Below are 22,442 nucleotides of genomic sequence, written 5' to 3'. Positions count from 1 at the left end.
CCCTATCCACTACACCACTCTCCAAGTTTGCAATGGGTGGTTTGGAAAGGAGGCTGGCCCCCACCAAGGCCGTGTGTGTGTGTGTGTGTGTGTGTGTGTGTGTGTGTGTGTGTGTGAAATGCAGCATGTAGAGCCTTGCCTCAAGGGCCACGATCCCTTGGCAGGCCTGACACTCTAAGGCAAGGCTTCTCTAGCTTGGATCCCCAGACATTCTTGGCCTCATGGGGTTAGGGGAGTTGAAGCCCAACAACATCTGCAGACCCATAGGGACATAGGAAGCTGCCATCTACTGAGTCAGACCTTGGGGCCATCTAGCTCAGTGTAGTCTGCACAGACTGGCAGTGGCTTCTCCAAGGTTGCAGGCAGGACTCTCTCTCGGCCCTATCTGGAGATGCTGCCGGGGAGGGAACTTGGAACTTTCTGCACACATGCAGGCAGATGCTCTTCCCAGAGCGGCCGCATCCTCCCCTAAGAAGGGGAATCTCTTGCAGTGCTCACACATGTAGTCTCCCATTCATATGCAACCAGGGTGGACCCTGCTTAGCAAAGGGGACAAGTCATGCTGGCTGCCACCAGACCATCTCTCCTGGTCTTCCCAAGTTGGGGGGCCCAGCGGTTGTGGCTGGCGATTATGGGAGTTGAAGTCCAACAGCACCCCGGGGGCCTGAGCTGGAGAACCCCTGACTGGCCCTGAAGAAGTCCTCCGATGGCGGCGGCGGCGGTGGCGGCAGGAGGCCTCATACTGCCCTGCAGGCATCCCCGTCATCTGCTGCCTGCGGTGACCACCTCGCCTCGCCGCATGGAAAGACCGCCTCTGCCCCTTCCTTCCACTCTCTTGTTGCTGCTGCTAAGAGACAGGCCATGGCTCCCCCCGCCCCACTTCATTAGGCTGTAGACGGCTCAAGTGCCTCACTCTGCAGTGTGTAATGTATTAGGCCAACATCTGAGAAGTGTCTGCGTTCCAAACGAGATGTTTGATACAGCAAATGCCGGGAATTACGCCGGAGACAAGTGGCCCATCAGTCATGTCTCCGGCGCAGGCGACGCTCAGACATCCGTCCCTCGCTGCAGCCTCCTGTCGGGTTCCGCCGGCTGGCACCACCAAAGCCAGCCACCAGAGAGGGCTCCGGCCTCACGGCTCGAGACCACCCTGGGCCCGTGGCAGAGGAGGCCGTTGAGCCCAGACTCATTTGGAGCCTGGCTGGCAGACGGAGGAGGAGGCGGCCGAGACAGACAGAAAGGGGTCTCTCCTCTCCAGTCCGCAGCGTATTCCCATTAGCCAAAGCGCATTAATGAGACACCTGTTAAGAGCGCCATTGGGCTAGTTTTGCATAGGGCCTTTGCCTTCTTCGCCTCTATAAACCACCCACAGTGGCTTTTCCGGAATAATTAAACTCAACAGCCTCTTAACATCCTTTTAATTGGATGGCGACCCTAACGAGCATGCAACGGGAAAGGGAGAAGCCCTCCCTTGCCACAAGAATGGGCGCAGGAGAAGCGCCGGGAATCCTCCAGCACCAGAGAGGGGGTTTCCCTGCCCTCTTGGACGAGGGAGGTGGCAGAAGGAAGCGGGTTTTTTCTTTTTTGTAATTTTTAAAAAATTAAATCAGACCACTTCCTGAGGTTTAATTCTCCCTCATCAAAGGTCTTTCCCCCATTTAATTAGGTTCGGCTGCCAGTGGCAATTTCCTAAAGTCACGATGAGAAATGTCACGAGTTCCTTTGATTCACTATCATTTCTCCTTCTTTTTTTAATTTAATGCAGGGGCTGGGCTGGGGAGTTAGGTGGAAGATTCTAATTAAAGGGGTGGGGTGGGGAATAAGTTTCCAATTCTCAATGCGTGGTTTTCCAGTGGAACAAAGTGAACAGAGCAAACAGAGATATCCCCCCCCCACACACACACACACACCGAGGAGCCCCATCCTTGGCAGACGAGCTCCGCTGGGGTGGGAAACACGCTGCTTTCAACATCAACCTGAGGGCATCTCTCATCGAACGGTATCCTAGAGGCTATTCAGTCCCTGGAAAGGCAGCCACCCCTCTGACATTTTTGTCCTGCTGTGGGTGAGGGGAGAACAGAGGGAGAGACCTGGCTTCAGAGGGACCCAGCCTCCTGTTTTGATTTTTCTTGGTATCTGAAGACGACACCACCAGGAGAGAGGAAATGCCAACCCCTGACATTTCTTGATGCTCAGGGAAATCATCTCTGGCGTTTTCATAGTGCCTCCATTTTGGTGTGGTAGGTGGAAGGAAGATAAAAGAACATGTTGCTGGCAAGCAATCGGAGATGAGCAAGGTAGACAGACAGACAGACAGACAGACAGATAGATAGATATTCAAGGAAGGAAGGAAGGAAGGAAGGAAAGGCTTTTAGCTCACTTCTCTGGGTTTTTTAGACTGGCTTCAACTGAGTCAGACCCTTGGTCCATCTAGCTCAGCATTGTCTACCCAGACTGGCAGTGGCTTCTCCAAGGTTGCAGGCAGGAGTCTCTCTCAGCCCTATCTGGAGTTGCCAGGGAGGGAACCTGGAAACTTCTCCATGTCTGCAAGTAGGCATGTGCTCTTCCCAGAGCGGCCCCCTCCCCTCAGGGGAATCTCTTACAGTGCCCACACATGCATTCTCCCATTCAAATGCAAACCAGGGCAGACCCTGCTCAGCAAAGGGGACACGCCATGCTCGCTACCACAAGACCAGCTCTCTTCCCATATGCACATCCATCCTGCCACCCTCTTCTGCTGCATCGGCAGCGATTCGGCCCTACAAACTGCCCCTAAAATGCCAGCGTGGACTCCAGATTGCCTGCCCCTCTCGTTGCAAAATGCCGGCAACTCTTTCTTTGACCAGGTCCCCTGAGGCCGTCCTTTCCCCAAACCCGTCAAAGCCAGACCCCTTCACAAGTCTCTGGCTGCAAAGAGAAACCCTTTGGCTGGACAGGCAGGGCGGCGAGATACGGCAGCCAGAGGAGATAAATCTACGGCGGGCTACTGGAGAGGCCGCGGTGCTCCTGGGGCCTGGAATTTTAATAAAGAAGCAAGCAGCAGCATCGGCCTTGGGTGTGTGGGCGGGTGATGGAGAACTCGCCGGCTGCGATGGCGGGGGTGGAATTGGCAAGAGAGCGAGAGCGGGGATGCATGTGCCTGTCCTAATGTGTGTGCAACTTTTAAAGGCAGGAGCGAACGAGATGAACTGGAGCGCGGAGCATTTTAAAGCAGAGGACAGGACTGAGCCAGCCGCAAAAAGAGAGAGAGCCAGACGGGGCCGTTCGCCACAAGCGGGGAGTTGATCTAGGTCAACAGGAATAGTCCCTTTTGCTAAGCAGGGCCTGCCCTGGTTTGCATTCGAATGGGAGACGACATGTGAGGAGCACCGGCTGCTGTACGATATTCCCTTTCAGGGATGGGGCTGTAGCTCAGTGATGCAGAAGGGCACAGGTTCACTCCCTGGCAGCATCCCCGGGCGGGACTGGGGACGACTCCTGCTTCCAGCCTTGAAGTGCTGCTGCCAGTCAGAGTGGACACAATACTGAGCTAACTGGGCAGTACAGACAAGGCTGAACTTGAGGGACCAATCATGGTGTAGTGTGGTGTAGTGGTTAGAGTGCTGGACTAGGACTGGGGAGCCCCGAGTTCAAATCCCCATTCAGCCATGAGACTTGCTGGGTGACTCTGGGCCAGTCACTTCTCTCTCAGCCTCACCTACTTCACAGGGTTGTTGTGAAAGAGAAACTCAAGTCTGTAGTTTGGGCTCCTTGGAGGAAGAGCGGGATATAAAATGTGAAAACAAACAAACAAACAAACAAACTCAGTCGGAGGAAGTAGATTTCTGTGTCCCTCTATCTGTATGCGTTTTTGCATTCATTTAAAAAGTGGACACAGCCACCATGGGGGAGGGCACTTCTGACCTTGCGGCAGCCCAGATTTCGATTCCCGGACCCACCCATACAAGCTGCTGTGCTCAGGAGTTGAGCATCTGCTTTGCAGACAGAAGGGTTCAGGCTCACTCCCTGGCAACTGGGGGAAAGACTCTTGCCTGAAACCTTGGAGAACTACAACCAGTCAATGCAGAAAACACTACATTGTCTGCATTGTCCAGAGGAGAGCTGGTCTGGTGGTAGCAAGCATGTCTTGTCCTCTTAGCTAAGCAGGGTCTGCCCTGGTTGCATACGAATGGGAGACACCGGGTATACACGCAAAGGAATCAAGGATGTGTGAACTGGGCCTTCGCTTGAGAGCATGGCACCTATTTGGACCTGTGAATGAGCACTTAAATTAGGGGGGACATTCAGCGCAATGGGGAAATGACTTGCCTGGCAAGCCAGAGGTGGCTGGTTCGAATCCCCGCTGGTATGTTTCCCAGACTATGGGAAACACCTCTATTGGGCAGCAGCGATATAGGAAGGTGCCGAAAGGCATCGACTCATACTGTGCAGGAGGTGGCAATGGTAAACCCATTCTGTATTCTGCCAAAGACAACCACAGGGCTCTGTGGTCGCCAGGAGTCGGCACCGACTCGAAGGCACAACTTTACCTGTACTGTTACCTGGAAGGAACCAACCTCCCCATCAGCTGAGAAAAACCACTGTACCCCAACCCATCCCCACATTGTTTCACCCATATCTTCTAATGCTCCTGGCCGCTTAAGCACAGCAGTCCATAATCCCATCTTGTCCTGCTGCTGGTCATGGGGGGAGCCGGGCGGGACAGAGCCCAGGCAGAGAATTGCTTCCTTTATCCCTGGAGCTTACTGGGGATTACGCTCCTGTTTTCGTGATGATGATGATGATTGTTGTTCATTTGGTGGAGGAGGGTGGAAAGGTGGGTGAACGCAAAGAGGGAATCAGCAAGGGGAGAAGTGGACCGGTTTGGAGGGAGAGATGATATAATAGCCGCTGACCTATCTTTTGGGGGCTGGGGGGAAGAAAGACACCATTAGAAATCCATTTGCTGGATGAACTTTTTGCGCAATCAAGCCAAAGGGCCCCTTTTCAATTGGTTTCTGGTGGGAAATATCTTTAAGCCACGGCCCAGTTCGGAGGCCGACGGCTGTGCCACTCATCACTAGCGATCATTCTCATCTCAGAGGGAGCTGCGAGGTTGTGGGGAAACCCAGGAGATCTGGCTCCTTCCTGCACTTAATTTCTGAAGGGAGAGAGAACGGGAGCAATCCCAACAGACAGCCTTGCCGCTGGAAGGTCTTCACCAGGGACCCACAAATTTAGGCTTAGCTCAGGAGAGCCAGCCGTTACCTGTGGTCACCACCAGCCCCTTCTCTTCCCTCAGGTCCTTTTCTGGCACACAGCAGGGGGCTTAGGAGAGAGGTGGGTCTTGTCTTATTTGCACTGGGAGATGGAGAGGGTGAGAAGCCGCAGGAGCCTTCTCCTCCTGCTCAGAAAGGAGTCCTGCAGTTTCTCACCTTCTCAAAAATGGGACTGGAAATGAGGCCTCTGGGGAGATCTGGGTGGTACTGGGTGTCCTGCTGGCCAGAGAGCTGGGGGCACTTGCCACTGGTGAGTTGGCAAGTGGATTTGTAGATGCCAGTAAAGGTAAAGTGTGCCGTCAAGTCGATGTCGACTCCTGGCACCCACAGAGCCCTGTGGTTGTCTTTGGTGGAATACAGGAGGGGCTTACCATTGCCTCCTCCCATGCAGTATGAGATGATGCCTTTCAGCATCTTCCTATATCACTGCTGCCCAATATAGTACCAGCAGTTATTTGAACCGGCAACCTTCTGCTTGTTAGTCAAGCATTTCCCTGCTTTGCCACTTAAGGTGACTGCGTCTTGGCCTTAATCCCAGATCTAAATCATTGTAAACCGCTTAGAGAGCTCCGGCTATAGAGCGGTATATAAATGTAAGTGCTATTGCTATTGCTATTGCTATTGCTATCTATAGGAGCTGGTGGCTATTACTCAGTGAGAGAATTACACTTTGCATATGCTCAGAGTACTCTTTTATTTATGACATTTATATCCTGCCTTTCTTCTGCAGGGCTCAAGGTAGCGTGCCTGGAAATCCCAGACATATACCCATGCATACACTTGCTCAAAGCTTCCAATTCCTCTCCGGTTTGAACTGCTGGACCTTTCCAGGGTTGGGGGCAGAACCCAGATGCCTTGGCTTCCAGATCCTCACAGATTCTAACTCCCTGTTTCCCACAGATGGTGACACTATTTTCCTACAGATATCTGCCCACCCACTCCGTCACTAAACGCCAGTTCCTACCCATTAGAGCAGAGAAAAACATTCTAATTCCCCAACTCTGGAAACTAGCATTTGCCGTAAAAAGAAACATTTATGAATCAGAGTCTGGGCTGCTGGTCTTTAATGGCCTCAATCTATTTCATTTTAGCAAATCAGGCAGGTCACGTTGGGAAGGCAGACGGGTGCGCTTTGCTCCCAACAGCACTGGTGCCAAAGATGGGGTGTGAAGGATGGCAGAGATCGGGGCGGGGGGTCTACTGGGGGGGTGGAGGGGAGGAGAATTATTGCTCTCCTGAACTGGACACAATTGCATTAAAGGATTTGTGGAGGGAAGCATTATATGGCCCCACCACACATTTCTGATGCACAGAAAATCAGACTAGTAGGGTGAAGAAGCCTTTGGGTTTAACCCAGGCTTGCAAATTGCCTGCTCGCCTGGGGCGACTCAGAATCACCTTCGAGGTTTCTTTACAAAAGTCATTTGTTCCCCGCCACCCCCACTTTATTTTAGGCCAGAAAATATAGGCAAGATAATAAACAAACATAAAGTAAGGGAAATCCTGAAAGAGTAAAGCAGGGTGCTTATCAGCAAACAGATGTGCTCATGGAGAGGTGTTCCAGCTTGCCACTTGGAATGGCAGACTGGGGGGGCCTCCTTTCCAGTAGATTTACTTGTGGGGAGATATTCCTACCTGCCATTTGAAATGGCAGGCTAGGAGCGGGAGGGAATCAAGTTGCAAGTAACTATACTTGAGAGGAGAGCTGGTCTAGTGGTAGCAAGCATGACCTGTCCCCTTAGCTAAGCAAGGTCCACCCTGGTTGCACATGAATGGAAGACTAGAAGTGTGAGCACTGGAAGAGATTCCCCTTCTTAGGGGATGGAGCCGCTCTGGGAAGAGCATCAAGGTTCCAAGTCCCCTCCCTGGCAGCATCTCCAAGAGAGGGCGGAGAGAGATTTCTGCCTGCAGCTTTGGAGAAGCCGCTGCCAGTCTGTGTAGACAATACTATGTGTAGTAGACAGATTGTGTAGACAAGACTGTGTAGACAGACTCAGTAGATGGCAGCTTCCTATGTTCCTAGAAGTGGCAGAGCACTGACCCACGCGTAAGGCAACTTGTGAACAGAAGCTGGAGCCGGCCATTTCAAGCATCAGGCATGAAGGGCATAACACCCCACAGAGCTCTGTTTAGAAGAGCTAACTTCCCCCCAGACAATGTCAGGAACGGCAGTTTAATTAGGAACTTTGCTCAGGACAAGGACCTAGAAGTTTTCCACAGAGGGCTTTTAAATCCCATTAGCTTGCATCTCCTCTGGAATGGAGGGGGTACGTTCACATATCGGGCAGATTTACCCTGAAGTCCCTGCAAGCTATTGAGGAGCTCTTCACACACCATTCAGGTTTTTAATTGCTAGATGGACCAATACACTGACTCAGTACAGCTTCTTATGCTCCTCCTTTTCCTTCAAGTGTCTCCAGCTTTTCTCCCTTAGTAAAGGTAAAGTTGTGCCGTCGAGTTGGTGTCATCTCCTGGTGACCACAGAGCCCTGTGGTTGTCTTTGGTAGAATACAGGAGGGGTTTCCCATTGCCTCCTCCTGCGCAGTCTGAGATGATGCCTTTCAGCATCTTCCTCTATCGCCGCTGCCCAATATTGGTGTTTCCCATAGTCTGGGGAACATTCCGCTGGGGATTCGAACCAGCAACCTCTGGCTTGCTAGTCAAGTCATTTCTCTGCTGCGCCATTAGGTGGCTTCTTTGCCCCAGGTGCTATTCAGTTCTCTCCTCTCCCTTTGTAATGGTGGCCTTTGATTTATAACAAATCGGGGGGAATGAACCGAATCGGTGCGATTCGAGTCATGCTTCTGAAGCCAAGGCACACTCCTGCTCTAGAAGACTGAGGCCAGTGTTTAAGCAGGCCCTGGCTGCTCCGTGGCCGCTCTCTGGCAGCGAGCACCAAGGGCCTGGCAAAGGAAGCCGGGCTGGTCTGAGTGCAGCTGTCCTGGAGGGAGAGACATTTCACCTCCCGCCCACGCAGCGAGTTGGTAGCCAAATGGGCATCCGAGGAGACCCTCTCGCCTGCCATTGACACAGATGGTGCTGGCAGCGGCCGAGGAGGGGACCAGCCCCAAAGGCCTGTGGGGTGGACCTGGGAGGGAGGAGCAACCTCTTCAGAGCTTTGCGGCTGCTCCACAGCTTCGCTCCCTCTTCAGCGAGCAAGAATCCCACCGGTACCATTAAAGCACGGTAATAAAAGGCATGCTGGACTCACACCTCCCGGGCAGAGCTGCACCTCCTAGGTAATTTTGGAGCCTGGACCTAAGGGCCATTAGGTGGCTATGGCCTTGTGGTAGCAAGCATGAATTGTCATGCTTTGCTAAGCAGGGTCTGCCCTGGTTTGCATTTGAATGGGAGACTACATGTAAGCGCTGTAAGATCTTCCCCTTAGGGGACAGGGCCGCTCTGGGAAGAGCACCTGCCTGCTTGCCTGCAGAAGGCTCCCATTCCCCTCCCTGGCAGCATCTCCAAGAGAGGGCTGAGAGAGATTCCTGCCTGCAACCTTGGAGGAGCCGCTGCCAGTCTGTGCAGACAATGCTGAGATAGATAGACCCAGGGTCTGACTCGGTATCTGGCAGCTTCTGATGTTCCTATGTTCGCAGTTGGCAAATTGTGTCATGGTCTGTATGGCATTCATATTTGATTGCTGACTTCTCCGGGCACAGCAGCATCACGCAGTGCGTCCTGTGAGCCAGGCACAAAGCCCCTCCTCTCTCTTTAGCGCCTCCCTCACACTCGGATGCCCACCACACTGACTTCCAACTGGCAGTGACAACCTGCCAGGAGCTCCGTCAAACCACCCCAACACCAATCACGGTGGTGACAGCTGGCACTGTCTTGTTGCTGGCTGCCTTAATAAATAAATCAAACTCTTTTTGTTTCAGGTGGTGGAAGGGAGGGGAAGTTCCCCCGTCGAAATTTATGGCCAATGGGCTGCCCAGGCCATGAAACTTGACTTCAGCATCCCCACCAGAAGAAGCTGTGTCCTCTTCACACTTCAGAAACTTGCTTCTCTCCTGCCTGGGAGGTGGCAACAGCCCCTAGCGGCTCTAAGCAGTTTTATCACGATCCGCCAGAATTCGTCGGAAGCCTTCTGGAGTCTCAACTCTCAGCGTGCATTTTTAAAAATAAGAGCGAGCGTGTAGCATTCGTGGTGGGTGGCAGAGAGGTACCCGAGAACGCGACTGGATGGTGTGTGATGGAAGGCCTACAATGCAGATGGCGCTTCAGCAGATAGCAACGCCGAAAGACATTTTCAAACCTAATGTAAAACCACACACACAGAGACACCCTCAGAACCTCCAGCAATGCCAAAATAATTACACTCCCTTAATTCTTCAGGGGGGTTGGAAGCAGTAAAACTTTCCCAGCCAACCTTGTTCTTCCCAGGATTTCTCAGGCCCCGATTGGCTCCCCGCCCAACCTTTTCATTGGCTGCGAGCCCTTTATAAACGTTCCTCAGCCAGGTCAGACCCAGGACACAAGAACGACAGCCCTGCTGGACCGGACTAGCGGTGTTCTGTTCCCGGGCGGCAGCAGCCAGCCAGCGGCTCAGGAAGGCTTACAAGCCAGGCGTGGAAGACAACAGACTTTTCCTGCTCTCTCTCACTGAAAGATAGACTGCCCTTGACTGTGGAGGTTATACATATGTAAACACATATACATATATACGAAAGAGAAAGATCCTGTTTTTACATACAGGCCATTTCCTGGCTGAAATTTGAGTCAGGGTGCAAACAATACCGTGAGTGAAACCCCCAAACACCAAAAGGAAACAGCAATGAGAGAGTTTCTTGCTCTAACTCAGATCTTATTTCATGTGGAAAAATAATAAATTTTTAATGTTGTCAATGGCACCTCTCAAGACTCTTGCCCAGTGGCAGTGTTCCATTTTTACCAAAAGTTCAGCCTGTGGGTCACTCTAGCCCAACTCTATGGTTTCTCAAGGCACCTTCTAGGGTGCAATACAAGCTAACATAGGTCAGCTGAAATCCAAGGACCAGTCTGGCTCTGCCAGGCCTTTTAAAACCTCAGCACGTGACTTTCGGTCTAAGAGATGTGTCTCATTGGAGAGAGGCCTGCTCCATTTAGCACGTAACTTCCTTCCTGTCTTGAACCATCTAACCTCCTCTGTCTTGCCTCTGATCCCATTGGATGGCAGCTGTCTTTTAGACCCCAAATCTGGGTACCTGTGGCTAGTGACTACAGCTTACGGCAATGCAGCCAAAATCATTGCCTCCGACTGGCAGCTTACATCAGATAAACCATAGGGATGTGCACAAATCGAGTTTTTAGATTCGATTCGGATTCTAATCGAAACTGGCCGATTCGATTCAAATTCGAATCGAATTTGCCTGAAACTGACCGATTCAATTTGATTCAAATTTGAACCAAGTCGACCTGTTTGTGAACCTTTTTTGACCAATCAGGGCACCTGAATGGCTTTTTAAAGGTGCCAAAATGTCCCTAAACTGTTGTTCCTTTAAAGGAGGAGAAAGCAGTGGTCCCTCCTTATGCAGATCTGCCGAGGAAGGCGCATGGGGTGGGGTCCTTTCAGTTGAAAGCTTGCAGACTATTCCCTCCCGCACCACCTCAGCTTTCTGACAGTCCCTCTCCCGCCCATGTCGCCAAAGCAGTTCTTGAGCAGACAGACTCACAGTGCTTCTAAACATTACAGGCCAAGAAGGGATCCATCATCATGAGGAGGCCATTTTCAGTCCCATCCCCATGGCAACGGGAGCATTTATTGCGGCCTACAGTCCTCGCTGATGGAAAAGATGGGGGAATAAGTGCCATTTGAAAAAGCTGTAATTAACAAGCCTCCATTTTGTCTTCCCAGACCCGCGCAACCCAAATTGTTTACCATCCAAACGCCTCTGCTTTCTTCCGCCTCTTCCTCAGTGCATCTCTCTGATCCAGAGACTACAGAAAGAGCCGTTAATAAAAAGCCACCTGTCTGCGCCTCCATAATGCCAGGCATTAAAAATACAGGAGACCTCTCTCCTCTCCAGCTTGGCAGCTCACGGATGAATAATACCAGGTCAGGAAAGAAGGGTAGGAGTCGAGAAGGTCTGTCTCCCGCCTCTATCATGACCGTTTGTATCTTACCGGGGTACTTTCTGAGGAATTGCCCACGTGGCTGAAAGAGGAGGGGCAGATAAGGGCTGGCTGCACCCCAGCCAGGCATGCCTCTTGGTGGATGGGCAACCAGGATCAGCCCCTTGGGGAAGTTTGGTTCGGTGTCTGCACGGCATTGCCTTGGTTCAGGTAAAATTGCACACAATAGATTCAAAGGATGAGCCCGTTCTCTTGCAAGAGAAGCTCTTTCTATAGGCTGCTGTTGATTACTAAAGAGATCAGGGTGACTAGGGTTGCCAACTGTCCCGCATTACGCTGGACGTCCCTCATTTCAGGGATGAAATGTTGGTCCCTCTAGGGACTGAATTCATCCTGCATTTTGGTGGCAAGGCAAGCAGTGGCAATGTAAAACACTTGCAGTGGATGGGGGTGGGGGGCCATTTTATTCCTTTTGGTATGTAAACTATTACATTACATTACAAAAAATCAGTTTTTTGGTCGAAAAGTGGTATGACTTGAATATGTTCTAAATAATAACAATGCTGGCATTCTTCAATAGAATATAATTCAGTCACATATATGCCACTGATACTCGGGCTCTTGATTACCACTGCATACATCTCTCCCACCCACCCCCCAGCCCCTCCAAACTTGTATTCCTCATTCTGGCAATGAAATCTTGGCAACCCTAAAGGTGACATACAAGGTTTTTCCCCTCCCCCATTGTACCTTCACTACAGCCTTGTGAGGTAGGTTAGACTGAGTGCCATTTCTAAATTCTAATGTCTGCCCCTTCCTATTGTACTCTATTTGCCCTCTGTAAACCACAGAGAGGCACTGATGTCAAGTGATGCCGTCTATAACCCCCCTGACTGAAATGGCTTCTCACCAGCAAAACACCAAGGATTCAGGCCCCACACCAATGATCTACATTATTGCAGGACCAAACAATTACCAGCTAGCGTGATCTACATTATCTACAATGATCTACATTACTGCAGGACCAAACAATTACCAGACATTGCTTATTTTAGAGGGGGTGTTTTAAAGGCATTGCTTATTATTGTAAGACACTCCTTCTGATTATGCGCAACAACAGGTGGGAACCTATTTATACAAACCATGATCAAAGTGTATAAAATTGTGCATGAAGTAGAGAGGGTAGACAGAGAGGAAATTTTTTCCCTCTCTCACAACACTAGAACCAGGGGTCACCCCATGAAACTGGAGGGGAGAGGGGAGCTGGTTTTGTGGTAGCAAGCATGACTTGTCCCCTTAGCTAAGCAGGGTTCTTCTCAGTTGCATATGAATGGGAGACTAGAAGTGTGAGCACTGCAAGATCTTCCCCTCTTAGGGGATGGAGCCACTCTGGGAAGAGCATCTAGGTCCCAAGTTCCCTCCCTGGCAGCATCTCCAAGATAGGGCTGGGAGAGATTCCTGCCTGCAACCTTGGAGAAGCCGCTGCCAGTCTGTGAAGACAGAGAGATAGACCAATGGTCTAACTCAATATATGGCAGCTTCCTAATTGAAGGTTGGGAAATGTAGGACCGACAAGCGGAAGTACTTTTTCACATAGCGCATAATTAATCTATGGAATTCCTTGCCATGGGATGTGGTGATGGCCACCAGCTTGGACGGCTTTAAAAGGTGCTTAGACAGATTCAAGGAGGACAGGTCTAGCAATGGCTACTAGTCTGATGGCTGTGGTCCACCTCCAGCCTCAGAGGCACGATGCCTCTCAATACCAGTTGGAGGGGAGCCCCAGCAGGAGAGAGGGCATACCCTCACCTCTTGCCTGTGGGCTTTCCAGAGGCATCTAGTGGGCCACTGTGTGAAATAGGATGCTGGATTAAATGGGCCTTGTGCCTGATCCAGCAGGGCTGTTCTTATGTAAGCTAAGCTTCCAGAGACCGTGATGTATCTCCATATTACAGTGGCAAAGCATTTTTTTAAAATATCCGTCAGGTGACCCCAAATCTCAGCTCCTGCCATCTGAAGAGAAAAGGCAGGTTTGTTCTGCACCCTTTCAGCCTAGCCTGCAGCTGGTTTCCTACAAAGCAACCGGCAAAGGAGAGAGAATCTTCCGTGTTGAGAAAACCATAAACACCCCATCACTGAACACAAGCCATTTAGACTTCAAAAACCACCAGCAGTCTTCCCCCCCTCCCCGGAGCTCGGTGGAGATTTTTTTGCTGATTTCCACCCAAGCACAGCAGTGAATAATTCATCAGGCGGGAGATTTCTTGGGCGCATGAACTTCTGAGCGCATTCAAGCCTGGAAGGTCTAGGGTTGGATTTCCCAGTTCAGAATCCCACATTCGAAGCGTATATGGAGGCAGTGTTTGAATCACCACTAAGACAGCCTGTTCTTGGCACTGGAAGTTCCACGGTCAGCTAACAACTGGCCTCGTTTTTGTCGAGATTTCCTTGGCAGCTCTTAGGTGTGTCTGTGTGTTAGTGTTTGCATGTGCGTGAGTGTGTGTGTGTAGTTGCTGGGGTTTTTTTCACACAATGTAAGAACTCATTAATTTCCCCCGGCTTGTCAGCACAGCCAGATTAGGCCAGAGCTGATTAACTGGAGGCTTGAAGGATCATCAAGGCTGAAAAATCAATAGCAATTTATGCCTCTTTGGAGTCGACACGAGGCAGAGCTGAAGCGTGTGCAGGACGAAACAAGATGTTCCGACAGCAACACCAGCTAAACACACCTCCGGAAGTCCTCCGGCTACAATCAGGGAAGCCACACTTGGTTTCTAAAGGGAGATCGGCTGGAAAGGCTTCTGGCCTGATCTGGGCGTTGGTTGTATCACCAGGTCTGGATGGTTCCTAGTCACCTTAGACGGTTGGGGGCTACTCGTGGTTGCTCTGTAGAGGGGAGAAAGCACTCTGCAGGTGTTCAGAGACACAGTCTTTGTTAGCACCAGAGCTGGGTGTGCGCCGTGCTTAAAATTAAAAACTAAAAACATTCTGCACCCAGCCAGTCCAAATTCAGTGCTATATGTCAGTTTGTCAATTGGAGAAAAGTTGCTTATATTGCGTAACTCAGGGCTTCTCCAACTTGGATCCCCAGATACTGTTGGATGACAAGTCACGTCTCTCTCAGCCTAACCTCCCTCACAGGGTTATTGTGAGGAGAAACATAACCACGTACACTGCTTGGGGTTCCTTGGAGGAAGAGCGAGATAGAAATGTAATAGAACAAACAAACAAACTTGCATCAAGCCCAGCCACAGTGGCCAACTTATTCTGTCATGCTTACTGTTTTGCAAAATTTATTCTGATTTTGCTCATCGGGGGGGGGGCATGAGTTAGCCATGACACTGAAGCCTCACCCTCACTGGAAATCTTATTTTCCCCTTCCCTGGCCTTCTGAGGTTCCAGGCATTGCCCATGCACATTTAAACATATTGTTGTCACCATCAGGACTAGAAACTTAGATTTCATTTTAAAACAAAAACTAAAGGTTATACCCAGTGCCATTTTCTGTGCCCTCCATGTAAAACAGCTCCCAGCATGAAGTCAGTTAGCATATCAGAGAGAAAATGTTTGCAAAGTCCTCTCCCTGAAATCCCATTTTTTACATGCAGAGAGGGGCTGTTGTTCTTTTAGATGGGGAAGCATTCAAAAAGTATGCCCCAAAGTCTAGGGTAGTTCAGAATGCCATCAAGCCTAGTGTGTAGATCAGCTGGGCTTTCTCTGCCCCATTGACACCCAGTCCGTGTCTCTTCCTCCATCGTGAAGTCTAATTCCGTTTAGCAAAAGCTAGAACTCCAGTGATTAAATCAGTCTCTCTCTTTTTTTTAAAAGGCTGAGTTGTTGAAGGTTTTTCCCCCCAATTACCAATTTCATCAAAGGCTAAACTTGCATTAGAACGGAGAAACCCAGCCAAGGCCACGGCAAAGTGACTTCTTTATTAATCTTTCCGGCAATGCTTTTCAACAGAGAGATTTTGCTACATGATTTAAAGGTTTCAGTTGCTTTGGGCCACACCTCGCCCCTTTAGCAAGTATTTTACAGCCAGGCCTCGAAAGATCCCAGCAGCCTGTGCATCACCTGGAAGGGACAACCACCACCACCGAGGCAGTAAAAAAGACTTCAGAAACCCACAGCAAACTGGGCCTGGATGACTAAATGACAGGAACATAGGAAGCTGCCATATACTGAGTCAGACCTTTGGCCCATCTGGCTCAGCATTGTCTACACAGGCTGGCAGCAGCTTCTCCCAGGTTGCAGGCAGGAGTCTCTCTCAGCCCTGTCTTGGAGATGCTGCCAGGAATTGAACCTGGGACCTTCTGCATGCAACGCAGATGCCCTTCCACCGATCTACAGCCCCATCTCTAGTGGAGGTCCCACATTAAGGATCTCTCTCTCTCTCTCTCTCTCTCTCTCTCTCTCTCTCTCTCTCTCTCTCTCTCTGCATAGCTTCTGTAAGGGACAAGACAAAATACGGAGGGATGAGGGGCGAGCCAAGTGTCTCTAAGGGGCCGGGCGGCTTGGATTCTTTGCATCATTCCTCCCACCACTTCTAGCTCCAATTCTGCTCTCTCCATCTCTCCGCCTGGCATCCACAGCTTTGCATTCATTCCATGTGTCCTGGCAAGACATTGGGATGGACATTGGATGCCGGCCCTGCTCCAGTGCCTGTGATCTCCAATGATCTCCCGGTGTCTCCAATGCCCGGTCGGAAAGTATTCTTGACATGGCTCCCATCCAGAGATGCAGGAGCAAGCCAGGGCATTTTGCTGCCTGGGGCAAATGACAGTAGGGTGCCCCTCCATGTGCCCACTAGGCGGTAGAAGGGGCAGAGCGGGGCACCCCCTGCAACCCTTCCTCACACCTAGGCCTGAGGCCACCCCCTCACCCGGCCCCCGAGAAAGGGATGCTACCAAAGTTGGAGAGGTCGTGGGGAGGGAATAGATTAGTGCAGGGGTTCACAAGCTTGGGTTCCCAGATGCTGTGGGACTACAACTCCCATCATCCCTAGAGTAGTGACAAAAATGTCCTTTTTGAGTATTTTCCCAGCTGGGAAGTCCGCTTCCCAAATCTTGCCTCTGCTGTGAACTCAACAGGTTGCTTCTTCACTTTCTTTCTGCCTCAGCCTCCAACCCTACACATCTGCGAGAGGGGGCTAGAATAATACCCGCCAGTCTCGTTGCAAGGACTGCAGGGAAATGAAGCCATTGCACACTCTGGATAAACAACGAGCATCACAGTCATCATCGGACTACATTGGACAGCCCTTCTTTCTCACAGTAGTTGCTCACAACCACATTCGCTTCGGCAGAAAAAGAAATCCTTTTCACTTCTGCATCGTTCACACCAATTAGCTCAGCGGCCACTGATAGACCTTTCCAACTCTATTAATTTGTCTAATCCCCTTTCAAAGCTCCTCCCGCCCCAGCAAGGCCTTTGGTAAAAAGGAAATGCAAAGTGTCCGAACACACCCTGAATAAGGTGCACATCATCAGACCACCTCATCCGGCTTTCCCCAGTTGTCCTCTTTCCTCCTCTGCTGCTCCCATAGTCACCACTGCCTCTCCCGGCCTTCGGTCAGTTATCCCGCTTTCAATACCGTAATTAAAAACAAAACCAGAAACGGAGAGTCTCTGATTTCCCACTCAGCTAGCTTGGCTCCAGTCCCAGCTTTTGAAATACCCAGGCCGCACACCCCAAAATTTTGGATGGGTGCCTGGGGGAAAGCGGCAGAAAATTATTGCTTTAATTTACAGAGCGCCAGTCCAGAGAAAAGGCTTTTCAAATGAGATTCCTTTTTCAGGTGTAATGAATAAAATTGCAGTCTTTCTCTCCCCCCCCCCCTTGCTCGTTCCAATAAAACTTTTATTTTTTAATTATGCAGCAGCTGGGGAGAAAGTTTCAGCTTGATTTGGGAAGGGATAATTTCAAAAAATCAAAGCTCTTGATTGCTTTTATAATTTGCCACCGGAGTAGCCCCTACAACTATCTGACAGATGAGGAGAAGCAGTGGTTAGAGACCTGAGTGGAAATCATTAACTGGCAATTTACTGGGTTGCCAAATTCTCATTTCTAAAACACTGGAGGCAGCACCAGAAAGGGAGAAGCAGGTGATCATGGAGGGACTGGGGGCGGGGGAAGAGTCAAAATGGAATCTGGGAGATTAGGAAGTGGAGCCAGAAAGGAACTGGTAGGTTTAGGCAGGGAGTCTGGGAAAATTCGGCAAATGCAACAAATTCTCCACCCATGGTGCATGGAGCTGGACATTTACGGGCTTTTCAGACTTCACCACTGGTTACCTGACAGATCACAGTTCTGTGGGCTGAACCAGTCTAGTATTAGGTGGCTGGCCACTCGGCTGGCTGAAGCCTTGAGCGGGAGTGAATGCACTTTTCTTTCCCACCCTCCTGAAACCTTCCCCCGTTGTGCTCCATAGTGCCAACTGATCCGCAATTCAGGCTGAGTTCCAGCCCCGAACCAGAGCACTTTAATGCTATATCACTGGGGCAGGGAGAGGAACAGTGTGGTCCCCTAGAAAAAAACCCCAAGTACTCCCCACAGCAAGCATTTGCTGTAGTGGGGAAAACACAGCCTTTTATATTGGATAGCTTGGGTTTCACTGATTGGGATCCAAAGAGGATATTCGTTGTATGTTTGCAGAAATTCACAGAGATTGCAAACTCCAGTGGCTGGGTGTGCTGGTAATATAAAAACACTCCCCACAAACACATGATTCCCATCAGCACAATGGGCATTCTGCAAATAAATAAAACTAATAAAAGTCAAAGTCGTTTTTTCCAAAATCCCCTTAATCTGAATCATGCATAAAGCCCCCAGAGCTGTCCCACTCTGCAGCCATAGGAAGCATCATTTACTTACACTGTTTCGTCGTCCTTGAACTCTAGCTCCCCACAGGAGTCTTCAAAATCCACGCCCCCTCCGTGTGCAGTCCCCTCCACCGTCTGGTAGGGGACCATGACCGTCCCACGGGCCCCTGAGCTTCGGATCACCTTGACTTCCAGGGTCCCTTGGCACTCGCTGACCCTCAACAGTTTGTCTTGGAAGGTGAAGATGCCAGCATGGTCATCATCCAATATGGTCACAGTGGCTACCAATGGGGCCATGAGCCGCCCTTTGGGGTGGTCGGCTGAGTCCGACTCAAACATGCCCTCGGCATCCCCGACCCGCAGGTTGAGCAGACGGACGAAAAAATGCTCATCCTCCTCGAAGATGTCATCGTCTATGATGCCAATCTTCAGTTCCTTCTGGGTCTCGCCAGGCTTGAAGATCAACGTCCCCTCGCTGTACTCGTAGTCGGAGCCTGCCTTGGCTGAGCCGTCCTCCGTCTTGTAGTCTACGTAGAAGGTGTTGTAGGTATCACCGCCCTGCTGGCAAGCCACAGTCAAAGTGACTGAGCCACAGTTCTCTAAGCAGTGGTACATGCAGGGTTCGAAGAAGATTTTGCTGTAGTTCTCTTCTACTTCTGCCTCCGACGGCACCTCCAACAGATTGGCCGACTTCTTGGAGAACTCGGAGACATGCTTCTTAAGAATGTTGCCCGCCCCGGTCATCATGCGGGTGGCCTGGATGCGATAGAACGCGCGGCTCTTCTGCTGATGCAAGAGAGCATAGTAGTTGGCCATTTCTACCAGCTGCTCAAGTTCTTTGTCTGGGTGCTTCTGCTTGAGGTCTTTGAGGATCTGGATAACTTCCTTGCGGCTCTCGTCTAACTCTTTCTCTTCCTGGGTAGTGACAGGGAGAGGGGCCACCGAGGCTGCGCTCCCGTCAACAAAGACACTCTCCCGGTGGTCATTGCCGATGAAGCTGCCATCCATTTCTATACCTTTGGGGAACTCGCCCTCGGTCCCAATGATGATACCACTGCGTGGGTCAGCCCTGTACCTCTTGTACACATACTTGTAGAAGAGCAGCCTTTTGTCAGCCATCCAGGCAAAGACCACACAGATGGGGAAGAAGACCAGGGTGAGCAAAGCTTCCCAGACCTGCACCACCCCCGGTGAAATGACGGCCAAGATCAGATACAACCAGATGTAGGCAAAGATACTCCAGGAGGCCGTGACAAAGAAGACTCGCAGGTGCTTGATCTTGCGGCTCTCGCCGGCGGGAATGACGTACACACAGATGGCAATCACCACGAACATGTTGAACGCTGCACTGCCGACTATGGTGCCAGGACCCAACTCACCAGCTTGGAAGTTGTGGCCGCATACCTCAATGACCGAGAGGAGTATTTCTGGCGCTGAGGAGCCCAGCGCCATGAGGGTGAGGTTGGAAACCGTCTCGTTCCAGATCCTGACAGTCCCAATGCTGGTCTCACCATTGGATTTGGTGATGGTGATCTCCTTCTCCTTGGACGTGATCACCTCAATGGACGCCATGAAACGGTCAGCGATGATGGAGACTCCCAGGAACATGTACATCATGGCGACAAAGTAGACAATGGCCCTGGCTGCCTTGTCCCCAAAGGAGGGGTTATCTGGCTGCCAGACTGGGAGCAGCACTCCTGGTTTACATTCATTGGATCCTACGCAGCTCTTGTTGGGGGCCGTTGGGTCAGCTTCATATGCTCCAGCCCAGGAGGCCCGCTCCGCAAAGAGTAACGAGGCAATCAAGACCTTGGCAAGAGAGCAAGAGGTCAGCCAGTATGTCCAATGCAATGGCGACATCCTCCTTGGACGGTTCAGGCCAACCAGATCTGATGGGGAAAGGAAGGAGAAGAAAGAAACACCAAGGTTTAGAGCGACCTTTAGTTACACTCTATAACAGCATGCAATCTAGTGGGGGGAAACTGAGACCCAGTGATGGGGGCAAATCCACCTCCAAGAAGGCCATTGCAGGCTGGGATGATGGGAGTTGTCGTCCATCAAAATGCAGGGACTCACATTTGAGAATGTTTACTATAATATGTCCAGGAGGCAAGGTGCCTAAATGCCACATTGCCCCATAAACCTGGTAGGGGTCAGCCCTCTTTCAAAACTGACTCTTGAAAGCTTTTTAAAGTGGTGCAGAGAGCAGGGAGGAGGGGAGGTTCCCAACAGCCCCGTTTTCTCTCCTCATGTTCCTTGTAAGCTTTGCAAGGAGTTGAAGAGAGGGTGCTCTTTGCAAAGCTTGCAGGGGTTAGATTGGTCCCAAAGAGCTGCTCTGATGGCAGTGGTAACAGGGGACACCATACCACCCCGTTGGTGCCCCATTAATCCACCGCCTGAGGCAACTACCTCACCTCACCCCATGAAAGGACTGTCCCGGAGTATATCATGTCTGCTCTCAGCCGCAGAGGAGAGCAAAGGTCTCAGGTCATTGTAGTCCTTGACTGAAAAATAACTGAAGAGGAGGAGATTGTGCTAATATTGTGCTAAGTGGGTTATAGTGTTGCTCTTAAGCATGCATGTTTGGCTATAGTTAGATATTAAATTTGAATGAAAGGTAAGCTACTAAATATTGTTATGCATTATGACTTTTTAATAATTATTTAATAGGTGTTTTCTCCCTCCTTTTTATTAATTGGCTACTAGTTTCCTCTTTTTTCCTCTTTTTTACAATGTGCTCTGTTAATGGCACAGCGGGGAAATAACTTGCCTAGCAAGCAAGAGGTTGCCGGTTCAGATCCCTGCTGGTCTGTGTCCCAGACTATGGGAAACACCGATATCGGGCAGCTGTGTTTCCCTCCATGTTGTGAAAAGCTTGATTTCTACAGCTCAAGCTGCTACTCCAGGCACAAGGACCGGTCTGGTCATTGTGCCCTGGTCAGTTGGCAACCCTGCTTCCAAAGAAACCAAGGAAAACGTTTTAAAGCCATGGCCCTCCACTCCTGGGGTGCTTCCACAGTAACCAAATACCTCTCCTGGATGAATTCCTATGCCATGTTGAGCACAGTCCCTTTCTCTGACTGCCTCTTCTTCCTCATATTGGTCCCCACCAGATAACAGATGGATCCCACAGATAGCAGCCCACGGGCAAGCCGGGTTCCACACACCAGCCTCCTGGGCAAAAAAACCCTGTTTCTATTTTTATGCTTCCAACAGAACAAGGATGCAAACTGCATGAATTGTGCAAAGGAGGAGAGAAGCAAGCAAGCCTGGATTCACCAAAGGAATGATGGCTCTGGACATTGGGGGGCGGGGGGGAATCAGAGTGCAGACCCCCCTACCCCGGCCATGAAGTTATTCCCAGTCAGGGGGGTCTCTAGATGTTGTGGGACTATAAATCCCATCATCCACTGCCTTTGCCTTTGGACGATGGGAGTTGTAGTTCAGCACCATCTGGGGAGCCAAGGCTGAGAACCCCTGGCCTATACAGATCCATCCCTCTCTCCAGTTATTTATTTTGTTCCCTACTTTACGAATGTACAAGTCAGTTGCGCATTAAAATAAATGTGCACTGCGACTTTCCAAGACAGCGGTGAAGAAGATCAAACAGGCAGATAAGCAGATTAACAAACCTCTGTAACAATACAAGCGCTAAGAAAACAACAGCTGCCTCATAACCTTGAAAACTGGGAAACAATTCCGTGTATGTTTTGAGACGTCAGTTTTTTCCAACAAACCATGGTGTGGCTGATGCCTTTAACAGCAACCCCACATGCATCTATCAGCACCATCTGGGTTTCCCTAGAAGGCTAGGAAATGATGACCACTGCACACCAAGGGGCTACTGAAGGCACAAGAGAGGCCAGGATAGGCATTTCCCCCGCCCACCCCTGAGGTCTGCTGGCAACCCAAGAAGACCAGCCCTGCAGAAAGGAGAGGAGAGCTGGTCTTGTGGCAACAAGCATGACTTGTCCCCTTAGCTAAGCAGGGTCCGCCCTGGTTGCTTATGAAAGGGAGACTAGAAGTGTGTGAGCTCTGTAAGAGATTCCCCTCAGGGGATGGAGCTACTCTGGGAAGAGCATCTAGGTTCCAAGTCCCCCTCCCTGGCAGCATCTCCAAGAGAGGGCTGAGAGAGACTCCTGCCTGCAACCTTGAAGAAGCCGCTGCCGGTCTGTGTAGACAATACTGAGGTAGACAGACCAGTGGTCTGACTCAATATATGGCAGCCAGAGGCGCTCTTACCTCTGGACTTTGGGGCCAAAGTCCAGGGCCTCCACAGCTCTTGGGGGCCCCAAATCCTCTTTAGTCT

The 22,442-nt window shown here is 50.7% G+C and overlaps 1 protein-coding gene across 2 annotated transcripts in view; it reads right to left on the bottom strand.

Moving 5' to 3' along the window:
* Window positions 1-22,442, bottom strand: part of SLC8A2 (solute carrier family 8 member A2) — an 83,372-nt gene that overhangs the window by 37,733 nt on the left and 23,197 nt on the right. For both annotated transcript variants that reach the window (XM_053267791.1, XM_053267790.1), the window contains one exon: window positions 18,186-20,022. In XM_053267791.1, the coding sequence (XP_053123766.1) occupies window positions 18,186-19,993 (1,808 nt within the window). In that variant the 5' untranslated portion in view covers window positions 19,994-20,022. The remainder of the gene's footprint in view (window positions 1-18,185; window positions 20,023-22,442) is intronic.

The sequence above is a fragment of the Hemicordylus capensis genome, chromosome 7 (genome assembly GCF_027244095.1).
Source record: "Hemicordylus capensis ecotype Gifberg chromosome 7, rHemCap1.1.pri, whole genome shotgun sequence".
Taxonomy (NCBI): Eukaryota; Metazoa; Chordata; class Lepidosauria; order Squamata; family Cordylidae; genus Hemicordylus; species Hemicordylus capensis.
Note: the sequence above shows the minus strand (reverse complement) of the source record. Positions and strands in the feature narration are given on the sequence as shown.